Source organism: Anthonomus grandis, chromosome 8 (assembly GCF_022605725.1).
Source record: "Anthonomus grandis grandis chromosome 8, icAntGran1.3, whole genome shotgun sequence".
NCBI classification, from domain to species: Eukaryota; Metazoa; Arthropoda; class Insecta; order Coleoptera; family Curculionidae; genus Anthonomus; species Anthonomus grandis.
The window spans coordinates 12,600,746-12,627,647 of NC_065553.1; the positions used below are offsets into that span (position 1 = coordinate 12,600,746).

Genomic DNA, 26,902 nt, shown 5'->3' on the forward strand with positions numbered 1-26,902 from the left:
CTAGTTATCACTTGTTATATTAGTTTTAATTATAAAGAACCAATTTAAATTAGTTGCACTTTTAAGCACTGTTTTAAGTTTGTTATATAAAAATATGAAAACCTATAATTTAAAATTATTTTTGTTTTAGAGTGTTATGTTTTCTTTAATAAAGCGATATATAAATCATAATATTATATGCTATTTTATTTATATATAGTTACTATCTGCACATAAAAAATGCTGTTAAGAAGTATGGCTTGAAGGTAAAAAATTGTACTGTACTTTACTACAAATAGTATCGCATTTTGATCGTATATTATTATAGTTTCTTTTTCATATCAAAAAATCAAGAATTGCTTACATTTAGATTTCTAAGAAAAGTCTTCTCTAAGACCCTACACAAGCAAATTTAATTTTTTTGTAGTTTATTTGAACTAGCGCTCTTTCTGTTTTATAATTAAGTAGATATAAATTATTTTGCGATAAATATCGGAACGGCTAAATCTTACTTTGTTTTCTGATTTATTATCAGAAATCCTTGCCATTTCTTCCAACTTTATAAATCCCTATTCCTAGTTTTAGTTATTACAGATTCACCTTAGCTCGTTTCGTATAGGGTTGTTTTAATATTTAGGATATCCGAGATCGTTAAGTGTAACCTTAATCTCCTATAGCCAATGCCATGTAACAGTAGCTATACTCAAGACCTACAGAAACCCGGAAAGTATATCTTGGTCCAAATATTTCTGTTAGTTTTGCTCAGCCTTAATTTTTTGTATTATTTTGTATAAATTGCATGCGAGTTGCTAGAATTGCTTAGAAATCTATGGAAATACATTTATTTATCTGTTCGTCAGGTCCTTACTCTTGGCTTCACATAGTTTTTTTTTGTATGGGTTTACTTCAATAATTAAAATATCCGACATCGTAAAACGTCAACTTGATCTCCTTGTAGGTATAACTATCCCCAAGTACTGCAGAAAGCTATATAGAATTTGATATTTGGCTATAAGTAATTGTTCTACTTTCTCTCAAACTCGACTTTGTTTTATGTAAATTACCTGCAGATCATTTCGTAGTACATCGAAAAATCATCCATAGATTACTTGTTAAGTCTCTTTCTTTTCTTTTTTTTTCTGTTGAACATTGTTATCTATTTTTATTTCTCTTTATTTAAATGGTTTTAGCTCCTTAGTCTTATTCTAGACCTCCTTTTTGGTTTCTAGACGTTGTCAATTTAATTGTGCAATGTGTTTTAGATCCTTAGTTATATTTCTTGCTTTAGGAAGTGTCCCTTGAAGAAAATGACGCTAACAGCCGCTAATTATTTTACCAAAGTGGATACTGTAATCCATTAAAGTTTACAATATTTTATATTCATACTAAAAAGATAATCCCAGTAAATTTTTAAATTATTTTATTCATAATTATATCATGAATTTAATATAATATTTTCAGGTCAAACATAAAAATGATATGAAATTGTACAAATATTATAATGAAATAATTGATATTGAAAAAAATTAATTTATCTAGATTTGCTTAACGTGTTTTTTAGCCTTAAATATTTATTAATGTGTATAATTTTTTTCAGATAAACTGCACAAATGCCTAAAATGCTCAAAATCTTACCAGAATAAACTCGGCCTCTATTCCCATCAAAAGTACGAATGCGGCAAACCCCCTCAATTCAGTTGCGCTCTTTGCTTATTAAAAGTAAAATTAAAAGGAAATTTGAAGAAACATTACCTTAGAGTTCATGGGAATATTTTGGATCAAAAGGCCTTGAATGACCTTATGAAAAAAGCTTAACATAGTAGCTAGTATGTAGAATATTTAATAAATATTAATTTTGAAGAAAATAAATACTATTAGCCATGTAAAACTATTATTTAGTATCTTTTGCTAATAAATAGAGGAAGCGATCTTAGAATTTTTTATTTGCAATTTTTTCCTTGTTTTGATCCTCACGAAAGTAAATTAAACTGTGCATTATCTCTGAGAATATCAAGATCTGTTTTTACTGAAAGAAAAACATGTTTTAAACACTGATATATGTCGAATATCAGGTCAATTATCAAACAATGATCTCTTAAAGTTATAACTCTTAAGTTTGGACCACCTTATATATCATTTATTCTTGTAAATATAATTTTATAGTAAAATAATATTTATTACATTATTCTTTTTTAGAAGATTCAGCATTCGTTTGCCATATATGTAATAAAGTTTACTATAAAAGAGGATCGTATAACACTCATCGAAGACTCTTTTGTGGGAAGAGCCCTTCGCTGTTCTGTAACTATTGCAATTATAAAACTTATATGACCTCAAACCTTAAGCGACATCTTTTGAAGCATAAAATATCTGAAGAACTTTAGTAAAATTGAACAATTTTGAGAGTTTGTTTTTAAGTTTATATTTGATCTCTCTTCATTTGTATTTTATTGTAAATATTATTTAATATATCCTGTTAATTAAAAAACTTGGATCTATTATTTTGCATCTCAACCATTGCCAAAGAAGCATTTTTGATAATTTGTCGTGGTATTTATTGAATTGCTTGTCGAACGGCTACTTCAAGTCTTTCCACTCTAGTATGATTAGTGTAATACACTTCATCTTTTAGGTATTCCCATATACAAAACTCAAGGGGCGTCAAATCAGGTGAGCGGGCAGGCCACGCAATAGGACCTCGATTTTCTATCCAATTAATTTCTATTGTTTATTTAGGTAATTAGAAATAATGGCAGAATTGTGTGCAGAGGCAACTCTTCTAAACTGGAACCCACGAAATTTTTCAACATTTCTAAGCATCTTGGTCCTGTTAGGTCGTCATTAAAAATGTTAAATAAAACATGTCCATTTAAAATACCTATCCAAACATTAAATCCCCATCTTGTTTGATGGTGAACTTTGCGGTTTCTAAATGGATTTTCATCGACCCAACAAATATTATTATGACATATATGTTAAAGACATCACAATTTGTAAACTTGCTTTTGTCTACTTTTAAGGGAAATCTAGGAGATCCCTGGCATTTGCTGAGGCGTCATCTAAGTCTCCTTCTTGAAGTCCCTGACTAATGTGCTCATGATATGGGCATTATTTAAACTTTTTGAGAACTCGTTGGTTGAACTCGTTTTAGATACTTCCAGATTAGCTTCGATTTGCTGAAGCGATGTGCGTGGATTTTCGAGGACACTTTGGAGTACCAAATTTTCTAAATTTTCGTAGCTATTTTTGTTGGGCTTGTTAAATGAACCATACTTCAATAAATTATCCCGCAATCTACTAAAAGTCACTAAACCTGGTTATCGTCTTTCTAAAAAGCGCTCATTATATATTTCCCTGGCTCGTTCAGAATTTCTGAGGCACAATTTGAAGCAATCATATAAATCTACCTTTTCTCTATTTGCAAATCTCTCTATCTTAAACTTTTTGTAAAATAAAGAGAGTTTATCACAAAAACGAGCTTCAAGTGTTTTTGCTCTACCAATATCATATCTTCCGTATAGTTTCCTTAATTATCTAGTAGTTCTATTTTATATATCTGTTATCTCTCTTGTTTTCATCTCGCTGTTGCTTTCGTGATCCATGTTTTTGTTTCCTGTATAATTTGATTTGACCCTTCGAAGGTGTATGGTTTTTTGCTTGTCCCTAATTCCTGAAGAAATTGTTCTTCTGCTTTAGGTTTTAATAAGGCGTAGAGGTCGGTCTTGAACTCATGCATTAGTCAAGCATGTTTAAGGTCTGACCTAATTAGGATGTTTAGGTCCTTCATCTTGTTTGTATAATCACGTATTCTATTTGATTTTTATGCTACTTATTAAACGGAGTACACGTGGCGAGTCTTCGTGGAAATTTGTGTTCTTAATGTTTAAATTTTAATTTTAACATATTTTAACATGTTTAAATTTCATAATCTGTCTCATGTCTAATTTCATATCTATGGTAGACATGTATACTTGTAGTATATGAAGTTTCGTAGGTTTAGCCAGTAGCGTTATTTAAATTATACGGTTGCATATTGGGGTTTATGTTTCTACGTACTTCGATAGTCCTGTTGATATTAAAAACGTAACTCCGTTTCTCCCTGTTACGTTGGCTCCTGATATGTAAACTATATGCTCGTTTATTTCTTAATATCCCTTAAAGTTTTAATGCGTCGTCAATATTCCGCATATGTTTAGATTTTCTCTGATTAGTTCTTGTTCCACTATGTTCAATTTGCCTATTTGAAGTCTGAAGCTATTTAGTAATAATAATAATAATAATAAATGTCTTATATTTCATGAATTTACAATATTTTGTATAAATTTAATCATCTCTCAAAGTAATTTCCATAAAAGTAAGGCACAATCTAGCTAAAGGCAGCTACTCTACTGAACCCCACTTATCCTGCTGACTAAAACTAAATAGAAATAAAAAGAAAAAAGACAATAAAAAATTAAGAAAAAAAATCCATATAATCAAAATATATATAACAGTTTAGAGGATTCTGTTCTGATCTACTTGCTCCCCACCTTCGTTTAATATTTTTAAATTTTTGTGGAACTTAATTGTAAGCGTTGATTGTTGCATAAGTAAATTATTTCTTAAATATGTTAGTTCTAAAGGGCAAGTGCTTCAGGAAAGCAAATAATTTAATTTTGTATATAACTTGGTTTATCCGTTTGGATAACCCTATAAACAAATACCAAGTTTTATAATTTTAATTAGTTGAAAAGTTTTTTTGATTTAATGTTGTGCTTGAGATACAAATCATACAATTTATTTATGCATGAAAAACATTTTTAAACCAATTTTTTAACAAGACAAGTTATCTTTAAGAAGCACGATATAAAGCCTATCAGTGTATCCATGAATCTGTGGAAATTTGACTTTTGACAGAAGTATAAATTAGAAAGAATTCTGTAGCACTTCTGTAGAAACAAAAGAAGAATGCAAATTAGCTGTTAAAATCTTACCACTTAGGTGCGTGTACTTTATCAGCTATAATGCAGCTACACAAAATTTATAGAACTTTCGTCTAGCTAAAAGCAATTTATAGCAAATTTTATTAAGTGCTTGAGAAAAATCCACGCTGATCGAAATAATTTTTTTTTAAATGTTAGATCAACTAACTTTATTTTTTAATTAGGTTAAATTCTGAAAATATTAAACTGGAATAATAAATTCGAATTTTCACTAATTAATTATAACATCTTTTTTCCATTTTAGTCGAATATAAATGTACACAATGCGATAAATCTTACAGAAAAAAGAGATTACTAGAGGGCCACATTTACACAAAGCATAGAGCTGCGAAACTGTTTTGCTTTGTTAATGGATGTAACTATTTTACCTCAAGAATAAGTGATTTAAAACGGCATACGTTGTCGATACATAAAATTAGGTATTAACTAAAAATTCTATTAGAAATATTTGTTAAATATTTGGGTGTTTATAATTTAAAAGAAAAAATATTTTTATTATTTAAAAAATGATATGTAGGGTTGAAACGAAATATTTGTTTTAAATTTCACTATTATATCTTGAAAAATTATATTTATTGTTATGTTATATACTTGTTTCTAAATAAAATATTTATTTAATTTATCATCGTCTTTTTTCGACTAAAGTAATTAAAAGCAATTAACTTATTCTAAATGTCAACAATCTTACCACATTCACTATTGTACCTTTTAGGCAGAGATATACAGTAGTAGAAAACTGTTGAGAAATTATTTATAATGTTAATATTATTTAAATACCATTCTCTGAAGTGACGAAATCATGATAAAAGTTCATTTTCCCTATTTGTTTCTAATTGAAGCAAATATATGTATATGTATGAAGAACATTTGTTACCAGATTTAAGATTACTAAAAAACATGCCTAAATTAATATCCTTAGGACTTAAGGCCAACTTCTACTTCTAGGATTATAGCCTTAAATTTATTAACTTTGACGTATCTTAGCTATTAAAATGGATTTTCATATGAAACTGTTTATTATCAATTAATGACGAAGTTAGAATCGTCGTAAATTTATTTAAAAACTCTTCAGAAGCCTGGTCTATTCTATATATAAAAAATGCCAGGTAGTGGTACATGCTACTTGGACAGAATGCAAAAAAAATTTATCAATGGTATATTGATTTATACTTTAATATCATGATTATTTCGTTTTCTTCGAGAATCTTATATTTTTAAAATGCTTATTTAATTTACTAATGAATTAAGCTACTAAATTTTAAACTTGATCAGTTTTCCTGAATTACAAACCTTATAATAATACCAACTACTTACATCTTTTTAGGTCATATGTTTCAATGTGAAAAATGCTTAAAGCATTACAAAAACAAAGGCACTCTTAACAGCCATCTCAAGTACGAATGTGGTAAAGTGCCTCAATTTAAATGCAAAATATGTGGAAGAGAATTTCATCAGAATTCCAATATGAAGAGGCATTATGCAAAGTGTTCCACCTTTTACTAGTTACTATAATTTTTAGGATTTATGTGTTATAATATATTTATTTAGTAAAACTTACTCAAAAAAATGCGCTGTTTTTTTATTAAGAGTCAAACCTGCATCTAATGGGATAATAGTTAATGATAGTATGAGAAAAAAAAATGTTTAGCTCTAAAACGCTATTTACTAAGTCCTTCAATAAAAAGTGTTGACTATGATATTCAAAATTAATAAAATTAAACATCTTAACAGGATAAGGACAAATTAAAAAATTGTTAAAAAACATATTTTAACAATACATAAAACTTCAAGAAATTAGCACAAGCACGAAAATTAGTGTATTCGACTTACAGTGCAATTATTTTGTATTTATATTTAGACAATCAATATTGTAATACCAGGGTTTTTTAATAAGAATAGCTTTCTGTAAATAGTACTTAATTAACAAAATATTTGTGTTTAGTACATAATATTTATCTCTTATTATTGATCTACATAATTCTTTGTTTAAAACTTTTTTCTCAATTATTTGTCCGCATAATTAGTAGAATTAGTAACCTTAAAAATAATCTAAAGGTAAGCATCTGCTTAAAACTGTTTATTTTTATTTGGATTTCCCGCATCAAGAAAAATCAATCTTTCAGCAAACTTTTAATAAGTCGACGGTTTCAATGTTTTATTTGTCTATATACTTTTTTTAGTCTGTGATGAGATATTATAATGTTTATCATTTTTGCAAATGATTTGGACGTCTCCTTGGTCGCATTGGTATAATTCGTTTTTACTCTTGTACTACAATTGCTACTTTTTTATTAAAAACACAAGTTTTTTTAACTTTTTTAACATTTTTTTAACTGTGACAACCAAAATCCGCTATACTCTCTTAATATCTTTTGCTAGTCATCGCAATATAATTTTTTAATTATTTCAGGTAGTGCCTTTTTGTGGATGCAAATCATTTATTATTATTTTAATGGCCAACTTTTTTTATACAGTGCATCCGCAATCAAAGGAACAAATTCATTTAAAATTCAGTTTTTTTAACACGTCTGTTATCGTTGTCTTTTGCGCATTTTTTGGAATAAAAATTTTTTATACAGGGTACAATTTTGTAATATATTCTGAATACTTTTTGTATAGCATACCACATACGTAAAGTCAGCGGTTTATCAAATTTGACCTAATAGACTAACGAAATATAAAACATTAAAAAATAAAAATGTACCCTATTTTTATTGCAACTGATGTGCAATTTGTTCTCCATTTACTTCAATGCATTTTTGAAAACGATCAATAACTTCCAATTGCACATTTTCAATCACTTGCGAATCGATTAGTCTAATTTCTTGTCGAATGCTTTGCTTTGAATCATCAACATTATTTAGTCTGTTTACATAAACTTTGGACTTTAAATTGCTTTATAAAAAAATCTAATGGGGTTATATCCGGTGATCTTGGTGGCCACTCAATGTTGGCGTCATAGTTTTTACTTGAGACAAAATACCCTGTGACCAATACCCTGTAACCCAAATTTTTATCGCAAAGGATGCATGGAATCAAGTGGATAACAAATTAAACACTATATTAAGAGAGAAGTCCATTCTGAAGTGGAGTCAATATAAAATTGAAAAGTTAGTAGGGGAAGTCTTTTCTTCACAAATAAAACGCTAATCCTCTAATTTCAGGAGTGAAATTAGAGGATTAGCGTTTTAAAGTTAAAAAAAGTTATTAGAATTTCACAAATTTTAATAACGTTATTGTTTAGAATTTGTGTATGTGTTAAGTCTGATGATGGCAAGAACACTTGCCGAAATGCATCACTTCTGAAATTAGAGGATTAGCGTTTTATTTGTGAAGAAAAGACTTCCCCTACTAACTTTCCAATTTCAAATTAAACACTTGTTGCAACAAATCTAGAATAAATGGAATATGTTTAGATTTCATGTTTCGATAGTCTGTTACGTCATATTTGACAAGCCATTGACTTCAGGCATATGGTTTGCTATAAAAAAGTACTCATATCATAGAATTGTAAAACGTTATAATATACAGGGTGTTCTATTCAAAAAAATGCATATTGACGCCATAGTTTCTACTGCAAACAATGCTTTTTATGATTAAGTAACTTTAGTTTTAGAGCCAATAGCACCTTGTAAGGATGTAAATTAAAATACATACTTTAAGTATACCAATTTAATATCCTACAGGTGTCAAGTTCCTAAGAAGGAGATTAAAATTCCAAAATTGCAATTACAGTTTAAAGGTACATATGTAGAATGTTTAATTCAAGATAACGACGAAATTTAGGAACCTGTTTCACGGAAAAAATGAATGAAAAAGTTATGCACCAAAATTAGTATAAAGAGACCGACGCAATTAAGTTACAGCATATCCTAAATAAAAAAGTGTTTTGAGACACTTTAAGAGTTTTCAGTTCTAATCTAGTTTGCCATTTTCACTAAAAAATTGATCGTAAACAATTAGGTCTTCATCTATCTTTACGTATTCCGAGCAAATGAAATAAATGATAAAATCCAAAATAATGAATACGTCAAGTGACAGTTTGTGTAAACGAAACTAGTGATAACCATTTTAAGCAAATTCTTCAAAGGCGGATTTTATTTTCTAAAACGTTAGACTAAAATTAATTATCGCCTTGTATTTTAATGAATATAGAGATTTTGCTAAACATATTGATTTGATGGCCATTGTCAAGTCATTGGCTTTTTTGCTGAATCAAACAGAACTTTAAGCCTTTTACTTACTATAATTTAATAACCGGCAGATATAATCTGATCTAGATCTTACCTAGAACACCAAAAAGACTTCCTACTTCTTTGCTCTATTTTTTACTTTTTCCTCTAGTTCTTAATTCTGATAAATATTCTGAATTTTACTACTCATTTAATAAAAACCGACAGCTCACATTCCTAAACTGATATAAACTAAACATTTTGCAGATTTTAATGATCCAAACTGCCACATTTGCGACGTTTGCTTCAAAACCTACAAGTGGCGTAGAGGACTGCTTCAACATAAAAAATACATGTGTGTAGATAAAGAACCTCAATTTTCTTGCCCTTTTAGGGGCTGCATGCACAAGGCAAGCCTAAAAGGGAATTTAAGGAAACACATTAAAGCCATGCATACAAGCTTCTATTAAATAGGTGTCAAATATTAAAAAAATTGGTCTAATGAATCAGAAACATTGTTTTATTTTATGCCCAATATATGTTAATTAAGAAAAAAAATATTTAACTGAAAAGACCAAAATGTTTTTTTTTTATTAAAATAAATATGGCTATTTGACAAATGACTATTTTAGTAGATGTCGATAAATCGAAGACTAGTCACACTTGCCCTATTTGCTTGAAAACCTACAGATGGCGTAGGGGTCTACTGAGACATCAAAAGTATCTGTGCGGAGATAAGGAACCTCAATTTCCTTGTACTTTTAAGGACTGCACATACAAAGCAAAACTCAGAGGGAACTTAACAAGGCATATGCAAGTTCGTCACATAGATTAGATTTTATTTAATGGATGTTCATTATTTACGAGTACAATAAAAAATAATAAATTTGTTTAAAAATCTTATGAATATTGTATTAAAAAAGCACTTTCTCCGGCGCTTTTTCCTTGTCGGTTAAAAAGCATCCGTTTTCCGGAACCCTTGTCAACAAACCTTAAAAATTGTAAAACAAAGAAGAAATAAATATCAGATTACTTATTTTATAGCGAAAACATACAGAGGACAAATTGTAATTTGTGGCATATGCCTAGATAGAACCATGCATGAACGATGTAAAATGAATTTTGCAGCGTACAATTCTTCTTCAAAATATCGAGCCATAGACATCTCTATGTGAACTACAGAGGCAACTTGGTCCCGATTCCGAAGAGCTGGATAATTCCTGTCGGACGAAAGTGTTCTTTTCTAGGGGTTCCTGCATCTGTAGGAGTTGGAATCTGGATCTTCGGTGAATGCAGCCTTCATCTGGAAATGGCGGTATCCATTGGAAACGAACTAGTCTAGTCGAGCTATCTTAATAGAGAAGAGGAAGTCTAGGTTGTTAAGCTATCTCAGCAGATTTTACATTACTAGACCGTCTATTTACTTGGTCATTTTACTCGGGTACTACTTTATGTGATTCAGGTTTCTTATTAACGGTCATGAGAAATAATGTTGTTGGCAGCGACGGTTTGCATACAGTGAAGAAGTTGGCTAGGCTTATGATCACTTAAGGTAAACACCATGAGCCCCATTTTTTCGTCTATACTAATGCCATGTTATTCTAGAAGGCGATTTTTTAAAGCTGTGACTCTATATATCTATATATCTGTACTTGGATTCTTTAAGATGCGAGTTACCTCATGCAAAACTGCATAATTCAGGGTTGGTAATTGTATGGTCGAACTTACATGAATCTGCTTCTATTCGAGCACTTTTTGAGTCCAAAACTTCTCCTGTTTTCATCAATAGTCGATCAATAATCCAACAGAAACAAATAAAGAAAAGTATCCCAGTATATTTGATAATTAAAAACTAGATTAGGTTTTTAAGATATTTGAGTTTAAGTGGGAGTAGGTTGGGAAAAGTGAAACTTAAGCTGTTGGTAAAGTGGACTTGGACTCAAATAACATGGAAAGTTTGAGTTTAATTGGTTTGTCTCCTGAAAAATATTTGTAAGGTATTCTCCTATAAATCTAACGCAATTTGTTTCATATTTTTTTATTGTCGCCTTTGAGGTATTTGAGTTTGGGAGGAGGTTGGGAAAAGTGAAATATTCCTTAGTCTACTAACTGAACTTGGGCTGGGATAACTTGGAAATTAAAATTGTATTGCTTTGTACCCTGAGTAATATTTGTAGGGCATTCTCTTATGAATCTAAAGCAATATATTTTATTATGTTTTCGTAAGCGGTTTTGAGTTATTTAGGTTTAAGTTGGAGAAGGTTGGAAAAATATTTCTTGAAAAGTCAACTGGACTTTAACTATGATAACTCGGAAAGAATAATTTTTGTTGCTTTACGCCTTAAACAAATTTGTAGATTGTGAATCTAACGCAGTTTATTTCATATTTTTTCCTTCAGTGGTTTTTAGAGATATTTGAATTTAATTGGAAGGAGGTTGGGAAAAGTAAAACATTCCATACATCTGAACTTGGACGCGGATAACTTAAAAAGTTTAAGTTTGATTATAAAAAATTAATTAATTGTATACAAATAAAAAAAAAATTGACCTTTTTGAAGCATAATGTCAGTACTAATATACTAAGAACACAAAGTAAATAAATCCTTTAAATCCAAAGTTGAGAAGCATTGTAGTTGACCTTAAAGTGTGTCCAGAATATCGTCAAATGGTTATAGAGAAGAACATTGCTTCTTGAGCATATCATTGAGACGCCAATAGTCAACACGAAATCTGGTAGATCCATCTTTTTCTCTATTGATATAAAAGTAGTGGTCCAAAGGCTGAATCTTATCATTACTTGTGTATTTGTGCCTTGATTTCTTGAAGCATTAAAAGGAATTTTGCTTGCTTTGCTGATAGGATTCTCCTATAAAAAAAAATAGGTGCTTGTTTTATTGGACTATGGTCTCCAGCATTAATACAGTGCTGCACTAAATCCGATCTTCTTGTTCAACGTGTTTTGTTGTCGTCTTTTTTTTTTGTACAACCCAGAGTTTATAGCTTACTAAATGGCAGAAATCATAAATTTAATGAAGTAAATAGAGAAGCCACTTAAATTGTGCATCTTATATATCTCAATATAAAGCAATTATATAAAAATTTATTATTTACATTTTTATAATAAATTTGCCTTTCTTAAATATATAACTCTTTTTGTTCCCTAAACTTTTCGCCTAACATTCCATAGATTATGATGCGTTGACTTTTTTGTATAAAAGAATAAATATATAGGGTAACAATTATAATAGTGTTTGTTGTTATTAGCAAGCATATTAAAAATATTGAAATCTACTTATATCTTTTAATTTAATGTTATATATATAATTTATATATATATATTTTTTTTAGGATGGAAATATTATTATTGTACAAAGTGCGAAAAAAAATACAAACACAAAACATCGTTGACAAAACATTTGAAGTACGAATGTGGGATGGAAAAACAGTTTCACTGTCATTTGTGTAACTATGCTGGAAAACAGAAGGTTACGTTAGCTCGTCACATTAAAACACTTCATGAAAATTGAAAAATTATTTAAATTAGAATTTTTGTGATTAATCCAGCTCACCAACAGGAATGAACTCTTTTGACTTTTTTAACTTATTTTATTTTTGTAACTTTATATAATATATTTTAAATGGGATTTATATATATTATAAACTTTGGATAAGGAGAAGGAATTTTACGTAAAATTTGATACTTGCTATTTTAATAGTAGGACACCATCAATATAAATATTATAAATTTTAGACGACTTGAGGTTTTTTGTTTAACTAAAATTAAACTAAATCTTATGAACAATTTTGTTAAGTTGCTATCAGTTTAATCAATAAAATCAAAAGTGTTTAATTTTTCGTGAAAATCAAACAAAAAATCATCAAAAATAAAATAAGTTATATAATAAAAGATATTTTTGTAGGTCCACAAACCTTATTTCAATGTCCACAGTGTCTTAAAAATTACAAAAGAGCGGATACTTTACGACGCCATATTAGGGTCGAATGCTACAAAAGTGGTCGCCATATTTGTTCAACTTGCCAAAAAGTTTTTAAGTATCGTTTTAGTCTATTGAATCATTTAAGAGTATGTGAGCACTAAATAGAAATAATACATAGATGTACAACTACTCAATGCCATTATTACAGGGTTGATTATAGGTTGTTAAATAGTCGTACTTTAATAGAACATGAAATATAAATCAAATTGGTTAATAATATTTCAAATAAACTGCATATATAAATAATTATTAGTTTTACGTATAATTTAAACTTTTACCTAATTATTTTACTCACAAAGTTATTTCTGCTCTTGTTTTCGAGCTCTATCGATTTGATACGTCTAGGACTATCGAATTTTTTCACTAAAAATTGATGATTTTTTCGAAATCGAATTAACTATACCATCGTCTTGCTTTTATCACCCACATCATGAAAACACCGGGTTATAATGGAATTCAAGCAGAACTAACTGAATCAGAGCACTTTAAACACACAGAGTCAGCCTACTTCAAAGATTATCTTACTTCAATTCTGCATCTTTTAATGGATCAAGTGCTGAGTTTAACGATACTTTTTAAACTATGCAAATAATTAATTTTCTTTTTAATAATTAATTAATTATCCTATATTTTTTGTTATACTTACCTTTTTTAAAATGTTTTTATATTTGCTTTTTTTGTGATTTATTTATGTATTTTTGAGACAGATTGGGTGATTTTTAAGAAGTGAAATAAAATTAAATGACACTACTCATTTCCTACTTACTGTTAAATTACTTCTTATGTGAAAATAAAGGCCTATTATTTTGAATATTATCATTATTAGCATAATATATTATTTTTCCTTTATTTATTTACATCTAGTTAAACTTCGCGCCAATATTCCAAATTTTACTTCACTGAATCCACTGACTACTATCGGTGATGCGGCTCCTTATATACTCGCCAGAACGCTGTTCCAGAAGATTTTCAAATAGCCTTCGAGATGTCGTGCGGTATACCACTTGCGTTATTCCGAATGACAAAAACTTAATTTATTGTATATTGGTGCCTTTTAGTGCCATTTAAGAATATTTTATAATTGGTAATATTTTTAGTTGGTATTAGATGATTTTTATTAAAAGGCATACTAGGGAATAGCATAGGTTAGTATTTTTTTAATGCTCATTGTATATGCTTGATGCATAATTATATATGCTTATATAAATTTACTTTTTTTGGTGTTAAGTCATTTATTTAGAAAATAGGAAAATAGGTATTTACAAGGCAAAGCATATTATTTATAATATGCTTTGCCTTCTTTGCAGTTCTTTTTTATTTTATTGTTGTTATATTTCATTTATTGTAAAAAACAAACTTAATATAATTTTTTTCAACAGCGATCACATATACAATAGGGAACAATATTTAGATATATTATGCAATAAAGTTTAAAATAATTAAATATTTGTTCAAAAAAGAAATCGCAGTCGGTAGGATTCGAACCTACGCTCCCAGAGGGAATCTGATTTCTAGTCAGACGCCTTAACCGCTCGGCCACGACTGCTTATGGTGTAGATTACGGCTATCCGATATACAAGCCAATGAGAAAATAATTTCATTTAATAACTGTGAATATTACTGGAGTAAAGACTGAAGTCAAAATAACTAACTATGATCGTATAGTAATAGTCGAGGTTAACTAGTGGGTAACTAAACTAAATTAGAAGAATTAAAATCCTTCAGTATTTTTCTATTTTTAATATATATTTAGTAAAGGCTCTAGTTAATTTCATCATATTGCACACGATTTTTAAAAAAGTTATTATCTGTATAAAAAAAATTATTTATTTAAATGATTGTTGCAATTTGTTGAAAAACTATCTTTTAGACCTTTGGATACATAAAACTGTTCAAGAAGATCAAGGGATATGACACTTGCAGTTCTTGCATATTTTAGTTATTCTTTTCCTGGTTTGACAATCAGAATGTATTAAATTATTTTTAGAAAAACTACAAAAACAAATTTCAGTTTAATGTAATATTTTCCCATGTATGTCTTAAAGTGGGCAAAATTCTTAGACGAGATAAAAAGAGAAAAAAAAAATTAAAAATATATAAATATAAAATATACTCTTTTTATCTCGTCTAAGGGAAAATGCGTAGAGGGCATCACGTTTGCGACGCGACCACAGCGCACCCTTTGCAGCCATTTGAATTATTTTAGAAATAAATATAATTAAACCATAATGCAGGTTACTGTAATATCGATGAAGTCACGTCAAGAAAAACGCGGAATATTTAAATTTAATATAAAGCGACAGATAAGCTAAATAAAAGGCTGCTAAATAAAGGTGCGAAATCTTATTTTAGGAATCATGGTATAATATACTTTAGGCTTATTGTACCCTAAAAAACGCTTGCAAATCGATTGTTAAAACTGAAAAAATCTGTTTTAAAAACGGAATAAGATTACATTGTTTACTAACAATATTAATACATTAATTTTTTAGGTAAATTCAAAAAATATAAATGCCAATCTTGCAACAAGGCATACAGTGTTTATTCATCGTACTTAAGCCATAAAAATTACGACTGCAAGGGTCCAGGATTTTCCTGTACCGTAGAAGGATGTAATTTTGTATCCCATAGAAAGAGCAATTTAAAGAGACATTTAAGCAATAAGCACATTTGTTTTCAATTGTCTGATGTAAATTGGAATAATTCTGAGGAAATTATTTGAGTTAGGCGTGTTACATTACGTCTATTATTGTTCGTATTGTATAAGAACTGTTATTAGATTTAAATTAATAATAATTGTTTTTCTATGTATTAACACAAAATAGCACGTATAACTTTAATTAAAACCAAAATACCTTAATAATTTTGACATTAAAAGCATCGAGAATTTTGATTAGGGTTCATGTTTAATTGTTATTTGTCAATGTAATAATTCAAATTTTGTTCGTTAAGAATAGAGGTTTTTGAATTGAAGACCTAAACATGACTGTTTTGTATATAAATTTAAATAAAGCTTCTTCATGTTTATTTATATCATTTTTGTCTCTTTACTTAAATGCTGTAATATAGATATGAGATTACAATTTTAAAGGTTTTAAAGAAAAGTCTGAATAGAGATTTAAGAATAACAGTAAGTTTTTTATTTAGTCATTGAATAACTTTTTATTAGAAGAAATTAGACACATGTCATAGGGGTTCAATTGTGCGTCCTATTCTTTTATACTTTACATTAAGGGAACCTTTTTTACATCAATATTTCTATTACCTTCACCCTATTTGCCGATGATACTTTAATATTGTGGCAAGGTAAGAATATTGGAGTACCTACTAAAAGAACTACCGTAAGCATCATTAAAAGGCACATCAAGCTTATTAATAACGAAGTGTTGTCAAACATTTACTTTTTAATATGTGATGTATCTTTGAGATATGAAAGTCCATTTTAGGAAGTTGCAAATTAAAGGCTGCAACACTCAGAAAATATGTTAATTCTGACATTTTATATTAGAGATAGATTCAGTTTCACAGAAACCTATAGCACAGATTTAAAAAATCGCAATTAAAAAAAAATTATGCTTTCAAAAGATGTATTGCAACATACCTCCTATTTAGTAAAATAAGGATTAATGCCTTTTCTGGTAAAGGGTTAAACTTATAGTGATGAAAATTATGGGTAAATATGTCTTCCAGAAAACAAAAGTATACGGATTCGAGAATTTTTTTTAAATTTTTTCATTTAAAGCCGTATATCTTGATAGATTGCTTCAATGTGTCACCCTGTTTATAGTTTCCATTTTGGGCTAGAGATTAGCATTAGTTTTAAATGGTGCCACAGTATAAAATTTAAAACAAGACACATTTATTAGAAGAGTTTACCTATTCAGATGTACTGACCTTAATCCAGATTTTGATGCATGACTTTAGATAGCGTCACAGATACTCATTCCGATTTAGAAATAAAGCTCTTCCTTTATCAAAACCTCTATTTAGTTTCTTTATTAATTAAAATTGTTTCACTTCTAGACTCTACGACTTTTATAATATCTTAGTTTGTTTTTACTTTCTATAATTTTTGTTACTGTTTTACTTGTATGGGGTCTTTTCCTACATAATTTATACACTTAATTTGTTCTCTAAATTTGTTATGGTACTAAAATTGAACTTAATGTAAGGGAGGGAATTATACATAATAGTAGTTTTAAATGTTTAGCTATTTTGATGCATGATAATTATGTAATTTTAAAATATTTTGCTGACTTCTGCGTCCTACACAAATCTGTAGAAATAGCACAAATGTTCTTTTATAAACCTAATCCTTTTTTTAGGAATACCAAGCATACCAGAAACTGTTTCTTCAGGTAAATTCTAGGAAGTTCTGAAGTTAAATTAGATTTCTATATATATATTTTTTTAGATAAAGGACTAGTAGTAATTAATGAAAAACTGGATAAAATCCTGCAGATTGTGGGAAAATTTAATAATAATTTAAAGAGTCTTAAAAGTCACTTTATGGTCCAACCTAAGGTCCCAGCTGAAATGTTTTTTCCAGATATAAATTTTCCTATGAAAAATTTGTGGGAAATAGAGAAGTTAGAGGATTATATTGCAACTCCAGAGGGCAACGAAAATTTTGTAAGTATTTAAACTCGAAATATTTCAAGTAAAAGATATAATTTCATGATCCTTTTAGTCAATTTAGATATGAAATAATAATGATTTTGAATGAAATATTTTTAAAATTTTGTAACTATGTACAACGATATAAAGAATTTCATTCAAAACAGTTTGTAAATTAATCCAATAAATAAACAAGAGCTTAATTTAAAACTGATTTGAAATAAAACGTTGTGAACCTGTCAATACATTACCTACCTTTTTCATGGACAGTGTGTGAAAGCATTGCAACAATTTTAATAAAAAAAGATAAATTGAAGCAGTTCATTTGCAATATTTAAATAAAAGTATCAACACTGAATATATAATAAATGAAATGGTTGAAAAATATAATGGTTAAAACAATATTTAACCATTATATTTTTTTAACATTTTTCAGGTTAGACATCTAAAGACTGTCGGAGGACATGATGCTAAAGACATGGTCATAAGAATATTAAAACAAAATTTTTCAAATGCCCTTGCTGATATATGCTCCTGGACAGGTAGAAAAGGAAACTACGAAGTTGGAAAACTGAAGCAATTCGACATCATGTTTGGTATGAAAATTTTTAGTTTTTTTTTTGTTAAATTCGATATCTAGTCTATTTTTTCCTTATTCTTTTCTTAACAGAGCTCTATAATTTCAAATACGGTTCTGTTGCATTAGATAACGCGAATAGAAATATTTTTTATTACCTATACAATTTTTTTTCAAATTTAATCCTTAATTTTTTTTTAAATTTCTTTCTCTATTTAGTTTTTTAAATTAAGCTTATTTATTTATTTCTTTTATGAGATAACTGTTTTTCATAATTTTTAGCGACTGTACACCAGAGTTTTAATTACACCAAAAAAGAGTTCGAAATGGTCGTTATGGACTGGCTACGCCATGCGAAACAGCGTCTTCTTAGAGAAAATAAATACAATAATTATGTTTAGTGTTACTTTTCTTGTTTTAAAAAACTGACTTAAATATGACTTTCTAGTTCATAATTTTACTTGTAAAATAAATTACTGTTCTTTTTTAACGAAATTGTTACGACATATGAATATATAAACTACTTATAAGATGAAAATGCTTAAAAGTTTACTACTATCAAATAAATAAAATTATTAAAAATAAGACTGGTTCATGCATTTTAACTCAAACAGCTTACATGACATTTTTGTCAAAAATAATTTATAATGCAATATTAAATAATAAGACTATATTAATTAGTTTCGCAAGTTGTTAAAATATTTTTTTATTCATTTCAAATTATATATAATTTTTTAAATTAAATTTGTTTCTGCGTTTTTTAATTAGATTGTAAGGTATGTCTTTCGCTTGGAATTGGGGAAAAAGGTATAGAACCCAAGGTACATTTCCTACACGCTAAAAATTTAAATGACAAGGAGAGATCATCAAAAACGCATGTACCAAAGCACCAAGTCTTTTAAGATAAATACTTACCCTTGCGCAAAACCTAATTTTATTTGGCAACTATGTTAACATATCTTATCTATAAAACGCTTAATAAGCTTAAAATTTTAACTTAGAGTTCTTTGTTTCAGGACAACTATTTATATGTTCTTGCGGAAAAAGGTACAAAAACCTGGGAAGCTTAAGAAGACATGAAACGTACGAGTGTCGTAAAGAACCCGCATTTAAATGTACTGTGTGCCCCCATAAAACCCATCGAAAATCATCTTTGGTAAAACATATTAAATCGCGTCATTGTTAGATATTTTTCAAGAACTTTTTCCATTCTTTTTTAATATATAATACCAAAGAAAACAATATCAAGTCTAATTTACGATAAAAATAAGCACTTCCCATTGTAATTAAAATGAGATTTACATAATTTGTATTTTTAGAGCAACTGCGTCGATTTAAGTGCCTCAATTGTGACAGGGCATACAAAAATAGGGGACATCTCTCCAGACACTTAAAGTTTGAATGTGGACAGGAAAAACAATTTTACTGTGAATATTGCAGTTTTAAAACACACAGAAAAGAGACCTTAAAGGCTCACGTGGAAGTAAAACACATCATCTACTCTTAGTTACATTTATTTATAATAAGTTACATAAATTTAAAACATATAAATGTATATATTTTTTGATAAATTAGATAATGGTATTTTCTATAATAATGATATCATATATTTATTTTTAAATTAATATTATATTTATGTAATTAACTTACTTATTTTTTTTATATTATTATGCGAATTAACAAGTATGCAGTTTATGTTTTATAAACCTATTTTAATCTAATGCCAATATCAAGATTTTTCTTTTTTCTCGTGTTGAATGTACAGAAACTCACTAGAAACTTTACAAAAGATTTATTGATCTTAAAAAAGGCAGAAAAATGATGAACATACAAAAACGTGATAAAAACTAAAAACATAACCTCGGACTTCCACGCGTTTTTAATAGAGGCAGACCGATCGATATTTACTGTATTGTTGGTAGACAACACACTACGCACAAATACAGAATTGTATATAAATATCTACACACCCTCCCAATTCTGTAATACTAAAGAAAATGCAAATAGTAGTAAACAAATTAATAGACATTTGTAATATTTAAAGAGTGTCTAAACTTAACAAATTTTCCTTTGGACGGAGATTTGGTAAATATATCAGCTTGCTGATTCTCAGTTGAAACATAATTTAAAAAGACATTTTGCTTTAAAACATTATTTCGAACAAAATTATGTTTTACATCTATATCCTGCTTCTCTTGGATTCTTACATCAAGTTCTTCTTTTATGGCACACTTCCACCCACTATCCTTGACTGCTTCAGTGTACGTCATAGGCACATCATTCATTATACAATCAGCTGATAGAGCTGCCAACAAATTAAAATCTTCTTCACAATCAGTTAGGTCATAGTCTTCTAAGTATTGTGGTGTCTTCTTAATTCTTAAGCTTCTTCTAGGCATACTTGTATTCTCATGAATATCTGGCACTTCCTTGTCTTCAGAATTTTCTTCCTGCTTTGCTTTGTCCTAATTTTCACTTCTTTGCTTCTCTAAATCCTGCTCCGACTCATACTCCTGCTCTTCCAGCCTTAGTTCTTTAAAACTAATGCTTTGATTCTCATGAAAAATCACATTCCTGGCATTAACAATTTTTCTATCTGTTTTATTCCACAGTCGATAGCCATTATCTGCATAACCTACCATTATTTGTTTTTTATAATGTGAGTCCAACTTTGAAGTCCTAACTTCCTTTGGCACTAAATTAAAAACCAAACATCCAAACAACTTAATTTTATTTAAATTTGGCTTTTGGTTGTACCATATTTTCGCAGGACTTCTTTGAGTATCCAAACACCTAGTTTCAGTCCTATTTGTGAAATAAATGGCAGTCCTTACTGCCTCTCCCCACATTTCCCTGTCAAGGTTTGCATCGAAAATAAGGCACCGTGCCTTTTCCATGATGGTCCGGTTCAGTCTCTCAGCTACACCATTTTGTTCTGCGTTGTATGCCACCGTATACCTTATTGTCTACAAAATTTCTTAAAAGATTTGGAAATGTATTTTCCTCCATTATCACTTCTTAGGTTTACCACTTTGGTATTGAATCTAGTTTCTGCCACAGCTATATACTCTTGAAACTTTTCCAAAGCTTCACACTTTTGATTCAAAAGATAGCAAATACTAAAAGGGCTGAAATGGTCAATAAAAGTGATGAAATATCTTTTATTGTCATGAGTCAGTGGTGTAATTTGACCACATATGTCACTCGATATAATTTCCAAAAATCTCTTAGCCTTTTTGTCTTTTGCTACATATGTAAAAGGTAATCTACATTGTTTGCCTTTCAGGCACACCTCACACACACCTGGTACTGGAAACCTAGCAGAATGTCCCATATTTCTATGCATCAATATTTTATCATCCATACCACCAACATTCACAGCTACATGTTCTTTGTTTAACCACAGTGAAATTAAGTACAGATTTCCATGCAACTTTCCTGCTAGGACTACATTATCATCTTTACTAATAAGTACCTTTTTGTCTCTAAATTTGACAGAAAATCCACCAGCTTCGAACTTTCCAACTCACAACACGTTATATGTCAAATTTTCACATAACCAAACATGCTTAATATTTATTTTCTTACCCTGGCTTTCCATAAGAAGATCTCCCTCTTGTCTCGCACATATAGTTTGTCCTTGCTTTGCCACTTTAATGTTAAAACACACATCTTTCTTGTTAACCAGGAAAGATTGCAGTCCTTGCCCGATGAGGTGGTTAGTTGCCGCACTGTCCATAACGAACTTGACTTCACAAGTAGCACTTGCGTTATTCGCATACTGGTTTTCAAAATAACTGTCAGGACTATTTTTTAACATTCTTAGAAAATATATTTGCTCACTGTCATTTCCGGACTGTTCTGCCACATGAGCACTTTGATTCCCTGAATTTGCACTACTGTTGTGTCTTCTCTTTGGACAATTTGCCTTTTTATGTCCAACTTCCCTACAAAAATTGCACTTAAAAGGGAAAAAGTTCAGTTATTTACCTTCTTTATGGTTTTGGAAATGTTTGGGCTTATTTTTCTGTGAAAACCTCTGACTCATAAAAGCCACACTACTCTTTGTGTCCTTTTTGTTTCTGGCTTGGCGAGACTGCTCCATGATTAGCTTATTCTTAACAAAATCAAGACTCACTTTATCTGGAGTTTGACAAACATAATGTCAATACCAGTGGTAACTGACTGGTATGACTCAGGCATAGCCGAAAGAAGCTGTAATATCACTTCACTGTCTGAGATTTCACCACCCGCTGCCTTACCTCACACACAGTTTGTTCAAACTCCGTCAAGAAAGAATTTAAACAATTTCCTTCACTCAGCCTCAAATGTCTTAATTTTTTCTGGAGCATCACTTGGGTTGAGATTCCTCTTTTTGCATAAGTACGACTTAAACACTTCATAACTTCCTTGGCTGTAGTTTTATTCTTAAGCATCTCTAACACATTATCAGCTACACTCTGTATAATGATCATCCTAGCCTTAATGTCACGTTTACTTTACTTTGCCAAGGCTTCTGTAGAGGTTGAGGTTGGGGGCTCCTCAGTTAAGACATCTAAAACATCCTGCTGCTTTAGGACTAACTTTATACGGAATTCCCAATTGGAAAAAGAGTTTCCATCAAAGGGTTTTACGTATGATAATTGCTGCCTGTCTCCCATTTCAAATATGGTTTATCCAAGCACTACAAACGGGGATACCGAAGCACTTTTTTTTTTTTAACTTAACACACACTATACATTCAAAACACGGTCTGGGCCCATAACCTATGGAATTACACGTCGTGTTGAATGTAGAGAAGAAACTCACTATAGAAAGTTTAGAAAAGATTTATTGATCTTAAAAAAGGCAGAAAAATGATGAACATACAAGAACGTGATAAAAACTAAAAACATAACCTCGGACTTCTATATTGTTGTTTTAATGCCTTTTAGTATTTCTTTTTATTTAACCACAATATTGAAATCGTGTATTAATTATTATATTAATTGCCTCTACTTTAAATACTAAAAATCGATTTAGTAAAATTAATTTTAATAAAGGATTTTATTTGGTAATACATTTTTTCGATGAAAAAGGAGCGAGAAAGTCATATGATAATTTTTTCTAATCGACCTGTAATAAGAATTATTTTCGAGAAAATAAAAACCGGAATTTTAAATAAATCGTTGCTCCAAAGCATTCCCTGTAAATCTCAAAATAGTACTAACATTATTTGGTGAAATTAGTATTCAATGTACATTAATAATCATTTTCAAAAAAACAATATTTAAATAAAAAAAAATATAAAAAAACGGTTGGAGGCGCCGGGTATCGATCCCGGTACCTCTCGCATGCTAAGCGAGCGCTCTACCATCTGAGCTACGCCCCCGATGAGATCCACATCTCAAAGCTACGTTACGCGCGGATCTTGATCATCGATCTTTCTGTTCCAATGAATTAGCTATATTTAAATATACGGGGTAGTCCAGTTTAAACGTCACTAATTTTAATACGTGATAGAGAATTTAAAAAGAAATAGATTTTCATTGTCAAATTTTTCTCAGAAATGTTTAATACCAGAGATACAGGGTGTTAAAGTTAAGAATAATTATTTGTTTATTTATCATAACTTTTAAACTACTTGCCCAATTTTAATTAAATTTCACATGCAGGTTATTGTAGTAAATTATCAATTACTGATGAAGCCAATTTTAAAAAAAATTGCCAGTGGTGTAACATACGGAGGAACCTTTTTTTTGTCAACTGTTAGATTTCCCATTTCGTTTGAAAAAAAAAGTGACTACTGCAAAATTCCTTCTATAAAATATCTTAGTTTAATTGTTCAGAAATATTTAATAAAATTAAATGAAAAATACTGTGCATGAATCTCTATTATGACAAAGGTTCTAAATATATCTTCTCATTTAATGGTGGTTTCCATAATAATAGTACTCATCCATTTTGTACATGTTGGAACTGTAATTTTTGTGCAAGTTTATGTCTGATTCCTATCTTAGATAATAGTAAACGCTGTTTCATTATCGCTATTCATTGTTAATATATGTTTTCGAAAAAACTAAAATGATGTATTTTTGAAAATAGTTTAAACTAATTTTTTTTTAATAATAATTTTTATTATATATCCCTTCTAATATTATCTTTTATATGTTTTTGTGAAGTTTCACACATTTTATTTACAGATAAATATTTACTGCGGTACATTCAATTAGTTATTGAGTAGTGGTAAGTGATTAAACATTGCTATTTCTATAACAATAAATTTATTATTCATTTATAAAAATATTAAATACCCAAATATCCTTACATTAATATATATTTTGGATCTGAAAAATCGATCGGATTTGAAATAAATGCTATTTAAAAGTCATCAGATAAATCGTGTAAAAATAAAATAAGCATTTTGAAATTAATTAGCCTGATATGGCACACTATATGACTAAAAGCAAAATCGATGATGTTTCTGAACAAAACGAAAAGTTGCAAAAAATCCCAATTGGCGTTTTTTGCGTAAAGCTGTTTCCTGATTAGATTTGAAGAGTAATTTTCTAAAGTACTTTTTGAAAATACATCTAAAAAAAATCTTTTTCTAATATTTGAAAAACCAAATTATATCGCAAATTAAAGGATATTTAACTGCAATAGGAATATATTTTTTGTCTTATCATCAGTTTACTTGTACTCAATATACATGATATCTCATGCTATTTAGCATAGTTGAGAAGATAAAAAACTGGATGTATAATAATAAGTTGTTTCATTTCTCTGTTTCTCTTTTTGCATGGGCATATATGTCTAAATATCATTTTTCCATCATCCATTCTCCGTCATCCCGGAATGACACAAGCCGTCATCTCGAACCTTAAGCGGGAATCTTCCGGAACAGTGTTCTGCCGAGTATATAAGAAGCCGCATCACCGCACCACCGCTAATAGTCAGTTGTCATTTCAGTTAAGTAAATTTCGGAATATCGGTTTCGAAATATCGAATTCATAGTGAACTGTGTAAATAAACTAGTTGACTATTTTGTGATTGTTTTAATTCGCACCTAACGAATGGGAAAATTGTTATTTTCAATATTTGAGCAGATCTACATCGTTAACTGCTGTTTATAACCATAAAAAATTATTTTTAGTTTTTAACTGTGACAAATGCGGCAAAGGCTATGGCAAAGCTTGGTCTTTATACCAACACAAACGGCTGGACTGCGAAAAAGAGCCCATCAAGTGTCTTCATCAAGGTTGCCAGAAAACGTTTAAAAGAAAATACCACCTAAAGTCTCACATGGCGAACAAACATAAAATTAATATTTGCGTTCGTAAAAATAAAATAAGATTTGATAACATGATTTTTTGAAGTGCAGCCTGAATAATTCTTTAATGTGATATTTTGTTTACGATGAGGTCTGACGATGCTTATTATGAAGCAAAATATTAATTTAATATATGAGTTAAACTTCTAATATTAATAAATATATTTTGTTTTATTTCAAAACGAACCACCCTTAATATGTTTCTTCTCATTCAATTTTCCATCTTCTCACAAAAAATGCATGTAGAGGCGATTTTCAAGTGAACTGTGTGCGGTTATAGTTTATTGAGTTCAGATTTTTTTTAATGCGTCGATATTTGCAAGAAAATAAGGTCTGACTATTCTTAAATTGTTCGCAAAATTATTTGCAGTCTATTATCTGGTGCAAAATTATACAATAACTGCTGAGACACTTTTTAATAGATTCAAATTTACTTATCGCAAAGGTTCGATACAGTTCAGTCCGCAAAGTTAACTAATATTTCTGTTACTGTAGGTACCAGTAGCATTTAAAAAAGAAAATATTTGTTCTCTGCAGATTGCGATGAAAATTATTATTGAATTTTGCCAATTGGTTCAGCGATTAGCCCTTTATGTTACCTAAATGAACCGAACTTTCCGATATAATTAAAATCCCCCATTTTTTTTTAAGAAGAGCTTTCTTAATATCCTTAGAAAATTAACCGTGTGAAGTAATGAAATCATCGGATTCATTTTTCAGAGATAATTGAAGCAAATTTATATAAACCTTTTAGAAAACAAAATATACCTATGCATCATCCAATATTTAGAAAGTCAAGTAGATGAAATCAATAATAAATAAAAATGGTTTACATTCCCAGCAGGATAGAGCTCTCCTGCATTACGCTTTGGCATTTGAAGAGTAAAGCAACGAACTCTAGTTACGGTAATTGATAAATATAGTGCAGGTAAATGGTACGGCCTCCATATTTACTTCTATTAAACTTTTTCTTATGGGTGTAAAAAAAGGCGAATTTTATAAAACCTCACCTAAAAATATTCATAATTTAATAGATCGCATTGCTTGGAAATATAAAGAAATACCTTTAACAAACAAATCCTTGCCAATGTTTGTAGAGAGTTTTAAAATATGCTTTCTCATTATCTATCTCTCCAGAAATGATGCACATTTTAAGCATTCAATAAAATAAATTCTTTTAACTGAATAAACTCTTAATTTTAAATATGCGTATATTACACTCTTATTGCTATAAATCTACTAACTTAAATTGTGTTTGACTTGTT

The 26,902-nt window shown here is 29.3% G+C and overlaps 2 protein-coding genes and 2 non-coding genes across 4 annotated transcripts in view; 2 read left to right on the forward strand and 2 right to left on the reverse strand.

Moving 5' to 3' along the window:
* Positions 1-20,052, forward strand: part of LOC126739796 (zinc finger Y-chromosomal protein-like) — a 54,298-nt gene extending 34,246 nt beyond the window's left edge. The window contains exons 4-5 of the mRNA XM_050445612.1: positions 18,185-18,344; positions 19,645-20,052. Of these exons, the coding sequence (XP_050301569.1) occupies positions 18,185-18,344; positions 19,645-19,832 (348 nt within the window). The 3' untranslated portion in view covers positions 19,833-20,052. The remainder of the gene's footprint in view (positions 1-18,184; positions 18,345-19,644) is intronic.
* On the reverse strand, positions 14,596-14,677 carry Trnas-aga (transfer RNA serine (anticodon AGA)). The gene has a single exon. It is a non-coding gene; the product is annotated as a tRNA-Ser (tRNA).
* On the forward strand, positions 16,206-18,910 carry LOC126739156 (uncharacterized). Its single transcript, XM_050444699.1, has 4 exons — positions 16,206-17,489; positions 17,546-17,763; positions 18,185-18,344; positions 18,608-18,910. Exons 2-4 carry the CDS (start codon positions 17,641-17,643, stop codon positions 18,724-18,726), a joined length of 402 nt encoding a protein of 133 aa, XP_050300656.1. The 5' UTR covers positions 16,206-17,489; positions 17,546-17,640; the 3' UTR covers positions 18,727-18,910.
* Positions 20,053-23,623: 3,571 nt separating the features above from the next.
* Trnaa-agc (transfer RNA alanine (anticodon AGC)) lies at positions 23,624-23,696 on the reverse strand. Its single transcript has one exon. It is a non-coding gene; the product is annotated as a tRNA-Ala (tRNA).
* Positions 23,697-26,902: the final 3,206 nt, after the last annotated feature.